At 33.9% G+C, this 8213-nt stretch overlaps 1 protein-coding gene and 1 long non-coding RNA gene across 2 annotated transcripts; both read left to right on the top strand.

The window, feature by feature from the left end:
* Positions 1 to 1739: 1739 nt before the first annotated feature.
* On the top strand, positions 1740 to 5671 carry LOC109205947. The gene is made up of 2 exons (XR_002064768.1): positions 1740 to 1909; positions 5279 to 5671. It is a non-coding gene; the product is annotated as an uncharacterized LOC109205947 (long non-coding RNA).
* A 910-nt stretch (positions 5672 to 6581) lies between these two features.
* Positions 6582 to 7769, top strand: LOC109205937. Its single transcript, XM_019368707.1, has one exon. The coding sequence runs from the start codon at positions 6582 to 6584 to the stop codon at positions 7767 to 7769; it is 1188 nt and encodes a 395-aa protein (XP_019224252.1).
* Positions 7770 to 8213: the final 444 nt, after the last annotated feature.

Raw genomic sequence — 8213 nt, 5'->3', positions numbered from 1 at the left:
CTAATCACTAATTTCCTAGCCCTAAATCATGAAATCAAAGTAGAAATTAGGGGTTTTGGGTAGAGTTAGGGTTTCGAGAATTTTGGGTGATCCAACCTCAATTTGGGGTCGAATCTTAAAACAAATTGCATATTTGAACTCGTGGGGTTATGGGTGATTGGGTTTTGGTCCGAGCCTCGTGTTTGGACCATGTGGGCCCGGTGTCGAATTTTGGTATTTTTGGAAGAATGCTAGGAAATTCATTTCTAGGCTATGGGATTATGTTTTTGAGCCTTTATTGATATTATTGAATTAATTATGCCTAGATACCATTGTTTCGGAGTCGGATTGTAGAGGAAAGGCGGTATTAGAGAGTTGATTGCTATTCTCGGACCGAGGTAAGTGTTTGTTCTAACTTTGGCTTGAGGGAACAGGACTAGGATGTTATTTGCTAACTGCTAAATGTGGAGTACGGTGTATAGACATGGTGACGGTTATCTATGCACCGGAGTCTAGCATGACCGTGAGTCTTAATTGTGTTTGACTCGGATTTTTGTGATACATCTTCCTTGTTTAATTGATAAGTTTCATATAATGTGAATGGTTGAGGAAGAATTGTGATTGGTATATTATTGGAGCGTTGGCTCGAACTGGAAATTGATAATTGAGAAAGAAGTGATTAAAAGAGGAAGTGTTGTGATTATTCCCTTGCCGGGACGCGTAGTCTATTATTGTTATTGCTCCCTTGCCGGGATTTAAGCATTATATGTATTCTCCCTTGCCGGGATATTTGGGCTGTTAGTTGTACCCTTGCCGGGTTAAATCGTTATGTTGTTGAATTCCCCTAATGGGGCCTCCTCTAGAAAGATTATATCCACTTATGAATTATGAAATGGGATCGTGTGGCACGCCGTCCACTTATGAATTATGAAATGGGATCGTGTGGCACGCCGTCCACTTATGAATTATGAAATGGGATCGTGTGGCGCGCCGACCACTTATAAATATATACTATGGGATCGTGTGGCACGCCGACCACTTATATGAGTCACAGTATTGATATAGTTTCGTTGTTATATCCGTTGATCTGTTTTCACTGTATCCCCCCGAGCATGCCCCTCCCCAGTTTTATTTGATGTTTTCTGTTGTTATTTCCGTTGCCTTTGTATATATATATATATATATATATATATATATATATATTATAATGAGATGAATAAGATTACTTTACCCTTAATTAGAGGTTTTGATTTTGCACCTTTATAATGAAAAAAAGAAAATCCTAAGAGGGAGCGTTTTTCCCTAAAATAAAACTTACAAGGCGCGCGAATCAAAATTAGTCGAGATCCTAAAGTTTATCGAAAAATAAGTGGAAAAAAAAAAGACTAATATAAGGGGCCAGAAGGTGTCGATATAAAGTCACTGACGGTGGATTTTATATTTTGGACTATTATTTAATTTGAAGCATTTAGTCAATCATTGTCGATAGAATCTAAGTGACAAGAGATGTTAATACCTGAATATTCAAATTACTTATATTGATTAAAATAATATACGTCACAATTATTAATTTGATAAAAAAATTTGACAAGCAATTTAAAAAGGTTTCTTTATGAATTTATATTGATTATTCTTGTGCAAATGACTCCATGCATGTTAAGAGCATCTTTTTTCTTTTATTTTCTATTCTTTGGAAGAGCAACACTTTCGACATGTATGCTTGGAATCTTTTTAAAGAAGCTTAAGGGCACTTCAGTCATTTCTCATCAGCTATATAAGTGTCCTTTTGTGCTCTTCCCACATATACGTGTATGTTTTATGCTACTCCCACATGTATGCTTTTCTTTTTTTTCAACATATTCCTTACCAAAGCACACACAAGAAAAGACATCAGAGAAATCGATCCATCGCAAGACCAATTCGAAATCAGGTAAAAATTCCTTTCTGAAGTTCAGATTTGAGTTTGATTCAAAGTTATTTTGCTCGATTATTGCTCTGTATCAGCTTTGCTCCTTAGTTTCTAGCTTTTAATCCATTCTTTTTGGTTTTGGCATTTGTTGGCCTGTGAGTTGTGTTTGTACCTGTGATTTGTGCTGAATTTTCCCACTTTGTCCCTCAAATCCCTTGAACTTGAGGTAAATTTCTTAGTCTTTAATATCAATTTTGTTATTTTCTATGTGTTGTTTCTCCTTTTCTTTTTGTTCCAATTTGTTTCAACTCACACAACATCCGAAAATTTTGAGTTAGGGTTTTGATGGATGAAATTGGGGGAATGTGTTTTTTTAACAGACACTGCTGTGTGAATAAAACATGGCGTTTTGATATTTGATAAAAATGCGTTTTTTCTTTGTGTGTGTGTTTGGGAGTGGAATACAACATGAGTTTTTGATATTGAAGTTTTTTCTTTGTTATGTGGGTTTGTCATTGAAGTGTTTATACATTTCAGTCTGTAATTTTTTTTTGTTCTTGTGCTATTTTTTGCTGCTTACTTTTTGTGTGAAATGGTTTGGTAGTTTGGTTTGGAAAATGGAGGTGAAGAACCACTATCAAATTTCTGAAATTTAGAGGTTTGGAACATGAAGGTTAATGCCCCTCCTGGTTTAGATTTTTTGATATAATCAAAATATTAAAGTATTACATGAACAACATAGCCAATATAGTCTCACAAGGATAGAGATGATGTTTCCGAATCATATGATAAGAATGTTATTTGCTTTCAGAAGAACTCGAGACACAACTATAGGAGTACACACTCATCATTACTGCTAAGCCATGAACCTTCAGAATAATTAAGGCAACTTTTTCCCACCTTCAGAGAATCCTAGGAATTTTAACACACAGTATTGTATTATCCAAAAGAAGTTAAAAAGATATGCCAAATAAAATGAGGGAATTAACATTCAATGAGCTAATAAACCTCATATGTAAGTAAATATTCATGGCTCTGCTGGGAAAGACAGCTTTTATTGCCAGAGCAAATAAGTTTACCATACAGAATTAAATTATAATACATAAAACTGAGCTATTATTAAAGATGAATGGTGACTTTGGCTTTTGACGCTCGAAAAATAGAAGCCATAGACCATTCTGTTTTGAACATTCTGCAATGCCTTCTTTTTGACCATTCTGTTTCTTGTGTTCGAGAAAATAGATCTTCAAAAGCAGATGATTTACCAGGCCTAAAAGACCAAGTGTACCACTTATTACCAAAAGTTGCTTGGAATACATTTTTTCATCTTTCTTAAAAAGAATAATTAACAGGTCAATAAATATTACCTACACCCTTTAGTAAATTAGTTGTCACCTGTGTATCACCATCAGTCATGTAAATATAGTAGAGACAAACAATAAGAAAGCTTTTTGACAAGTCAAATTTTCATTTTTTCTTTAATGAAATATAAAATACAAATGTTACATTGAGCAGTTCAAAGTCTTGCAATACAACTCCTACATGGTAAAAATGTGAATCAAGGCTGGTCCATCCTATTTTATGCAGTATTATAGCAGCCAACCAAAGCTAATAAGTCATTTTTATTTGGATGACAAGTATTGCGTTCAATTCGAAAGGCATGGTTTTCACTTTTTAGTATGTCTCTTCATAGGATAGCTTCCAACACAAGTTCTCTCCATTGACAGATAATAGATGTAAACAAGTGATTGCTTTGTTCTACTGCTCTGTCACACGTGTTAGCAAAAGGAGAAAGTATCGGAGTGAGTAAAAGGGATAAATAAATGAATGCATGAATGAGAACCGACCCGTCTTCCCTTCTTTCTCTCGCTATTCACTCTGCCCTCCTCCATATTTCTTCCTTTTCTGATCTCTCTCTTGCCTGAACACATCCTTCTTGAGCTTTTCGTGTAACAACCTTTCTTTATTACTTACTTTTTTTTATCTTACTTATTTTCTTATTTTTTATTTTTTTTCATCTGTCAATTTGAAGCACTTCGGGTTTATCATCAAGTATGATTATGGGTCTCTCTCTCTTTTTTTTTTTCTCTGTTTATCTAAGTTGTTTGTGCTTTGATCTGATTCTTGATGCATATTTTAGGTTTTTCTTTTGTGGGCTTTTGCTATCCAGTGTAGTCGATGCAAAATATTTGAAATGTAAATTAAAGGAATTAGCTTTGTAGCTTGACTTGCTAGCTAGCTATCTTTGAGATTTCCTCTGTAATTTAGGGGTTTTACATCTTTCAATTTGGGACAGGTTTTAATCTTTTTGGATTGATGTAAATTAAAGGAAGTATATTTGTGGCTTGCATCTATCTATCTATCTATTTCTGAACTTACACATTTACAACTACTTTACCGGTTTGCCCTTGTAACTTATAGGGTTTTCATGTGTCAGTTTGGGGCAAGTTTAATCTCTTTGGAATATGAAGTATGGTACAGCACGGTAATCAAAACACAAAAAAAAAAAAAAAAAAATGAAAGTGTGAATGTTGTGAATCTTGCTTCATTTTGATTTGAGGAAAGTGGAAAGTTCAGTTCTTTGTATTACAATCTGTTAGAGAACCAAAGTTTGGAGTTCCTCAATGCAAAAAAGTGGTATTTTTGCTATTGAGCTGAAAAATAATTTTTTTTTCTCAAATTAGAAACAAATAGAAACTGATATAAACATCAAGATTTAAGACTTGAGGCCTTAAACATATCCTTTTATATGCAAGCATTAGAAATGCTAGCGGAAAAAATTAAATTCATGAAGAATCAAAAATTTCAACTGCATTAGAAATAATGGTAACTGAATTAGCTGGCTCAACCCTGAAAATTGAGTGATGATAATTGTCTTCACAAAATTTTAACTTTTTTCCCTTAGACTTGCTTCATGCTTACTGTTTAGTTGATTTTTTTAAACTTTTGCTTTATCCTTATCTGATAGGAACGAGTAAAATGTTGCTTTTTGGTTACTTTACGTTTCACTTTTGGTGTTTTGATTATTATGTAAAGATTTGTTTGAGTCCTAGAAAGGAACCCGTCAGCTGATTGTATATTTTGTATCAAATTTCGTATGGAGATAGTCATACTCATATTTTTAGTTCCATTTTGTGGAGGCATGCAGATTTTCAATTTATCTTCTTTATTATTGCAATTCTAGCGGTCCATTGTGGTTGTTTTCTACTTCTGTTATTCAGTGGCACTCGAACGAGAAGGTAAATTTTCTAATATCTCGTGATGTATTTTTAGGTATTGTAAGTTTTTGCTTGAGTTATTTTAAAAACTTATAATAAACATATATTGGTATTAGACGATGTTGAAAATATTTTCAGTAATGCAAATACGCACTTGACATTTCTCCTTCAGGAAATAGATGAGTGAAATGTCGAGTAAAAATCATAAAAATGAAAGCTCCGGAGAAATACATCCTGACAAGAAGGCTAGGCGACACGAATTATACCGGATGATGCAAGACGATAAAAAGGAGGCTCTCCTAGCACGAGCACGAGCGCGAGCAAGTAAGGGTGAAACAAGTGGCCGGCAACTTCCTGCCTGCTCGCTAATTAATAGCTTTGTTACCGCATCATCCTCTATGAGTGCTAATACTTCAAGCGAGCAATATCTTCCTTTTGTGGGATATTCAATAAATGAAACAGGTTAGAGAGCTAAACTGTCATTTCTTGATGGTATACGCAATTATAAATACGTATATGCATTTATAACTATCAAAATTATATACTTATACTTGTTATTGTTGTATACTTGTTATTTTTGTATCCCAGGATCTACATCTAACACAAATCATAAACAATATACTGAAGAGTCAATAACAATTCAACCATCAACTGATTATCTTATGTTAAAGACTGTTCCCAAATGCAAATTTTGCGGAGCCAAAAAATTTGAATACGAACCACCCGCATTCTGTTGTCGCAAAGGCACTGTTAAGCTGATTTCACATCAAGTACCACAAGAGTTAATAAATCTGTATCTAGGAAATACTGAAGAATCAAAGCATTTTCGAACCTACATAAGAACATACAATAATATATTTGCTTTCACATCCCTGGGAGTAAGCTATGACAAAGAGCTGGCAAAAAGGAATAAAGGTATTTATACATTTCGAGTTCAGGGATAAATGTATCATTCCATAAATGACTTGATACCAAGTAATGAAAAGGAAAAATTCTACAATTATATTTCTATGATAATGAAAATGAAGTGAGCAATCGAATGGCATGTTCCAGTAAATTGAACGAGGATACTGTGAAAAATTTAATGGAAATATTAAAAACCAATTCTTACACTACGTTTTTGAAATCCTTAATAAATATCCCACAATTATCAGATTTCTAAATTGCGCTTAAGTGTGATGCTGGTCTAGATCAATGAATAGACAACCTACCAACTACGTCAGAAGTGGCAGGAATATGGGTAGAACAAGATACCAATAATTGTATCCCTACACCACATATCCGAATATATACAAAAAGTGATAGAAGCCAGCTGGTAAATTATTATTACGGATGTTATGACCCATTACAATATCCATTACTGTTCCCTTACGGTCAAAATGGTTGGCATTGTGGTATTCAAAAACTTAAGCCTTCGGCTACCCCTTCTAGAACACATCCGTATTGTGAATACGAAATTGCCATGTGTAACCAATATGACTTCAATTGATGGATTCCTTGACATGGAAGCTGAAGTGATGCAAAAAGGCAAACGAAAAATTGAAACAGTTTCCTGTCGTGAATACTATTGTTATCAACTCCAAATTAGAGATGATGAAAATATAATCTTACATTCAGGACGATTAATTCAACAATATGTTGTAGACGAATGGATAAAAGTTGAAACTCAAAGATTAGATTTTTCTTTTTTCAATCAAGATTTATTCAGGATGGACGTGTTAGCGGGACTTTTAGATCTTTTACGACGCGGTGAGAGAGAAGGCTCACAGGTAGGTAAGAACAGAATACTTCCACTTAGCTTCACAGGAGGACCAAGAGATATGCGTCGCCAGTATATGGATGCTATTGCATTAGTGCAGCATTTTGGAATACCCGATATATTTCTAACTATGACATGCAACCCTTTTTGGCCTGAAATTCAAGAAAACTTGTTGTCGACAGATGAGGCCCAGAATAGACCCGACTTAGTTAGCCGAATATTTCGAGCAAAACTAGAAGAGCTTAAAAAGGATATACTAAAAAGAGAAATAATTGGTAAAGTTGCAGTATTTATGTACACGGTCGAATTCCAAAAACGGGGACTTTCGCATGCTCATTTTCTTATTATACTCGATGAAAAATACAAACTACAGACTCCTGAGGCATATGATAAATTTGTTTGTGCTGAATTACCGGATCCTAAAAGAAACTCTGATTTATTTAAGCTTGTTACACGACATATGCTACATGGTCCTTGCGGTCAATTAAATCCAACTAGCCCCTGTATGAAGAAAAAAAACGGTCATTGTAAATTTAAGTTTCCAAAAGAGTTTGCTGAACAGACAACTAAAAGAAAAAATTCATACCCTATTTATAGAAGACGAATTACAGGAAAATCTGTGGAAATTAGAAGACAACTTTTTGATAATTCATGGGTTGTTTCTTACAATCCATACTTACTTGGTAAATTTAATTGTCATATAAATGTGGAGATTTTCTCTGATATTAAAGTTGTTAAGTACATTTATAAGTATATTTGCAAAGGACATGATAAAATTGCATTTCATATACATCCTAATAACATGAATATAGAAGTAGATGAAATAAAAGAATATCAATCTTCTAGGTGGGTGTCACCACCTAAGGCTGCATGGCGCATATTTGCTTTCCTATCAGTGAAATGATTCCAAATGTATACCATCTTCAACTCCATCTTGATGGACAACAAATTATTTCCTTCAAAAATACAGACAATATTAGTAGAATTGTAAATAATCCTATGATTAAAAAAATAATGTTAACTGAATTTTTTAGAATGAATAGCGAAAATAAAAATGCTATGACTTTGAATTTATTATACCGGGAATTTCCAAAATATTTTGTATGGTCCGCAACATACAAAATGTGGTCGCATCGTCAACAAGGATATGCTATTGGTAGAGTTGTGTCATGTCATCCAACCGAAGGAGAAAGATACTATCTTAGATTGCTCTTAATGAATGTAAGAGGGACAAAATCGTATAAAGATTTGCGAACTGTAAATGGAATAGCTTGTGACACGTTTAGAGAAGCTACGGAAAAAAGAGGATTATTACTTTGCGATAATAATTTAATAGAATGCATGTCAG

The sequence above is a fragment of the Nicotiana attenuata genome, unplaced genomic scaffold (genome assembly GCF_001879085.1).
Source record: "Nicotiana attenuata strain UT unplaced genomic scaffold, NIATTr2, whole genome shotgun sequence".
In the NCBI taxonomy this organism is placed as follows: Eukaryota; Viridiplantae; Streptophyta; class Magnoliopsida; order Solanales; family Solanaceae; genus Nicotiana; species Nicotiana attenuata.
This window is presented reverse-complemented; position numbering and strand designations above follow the sequence as displayed.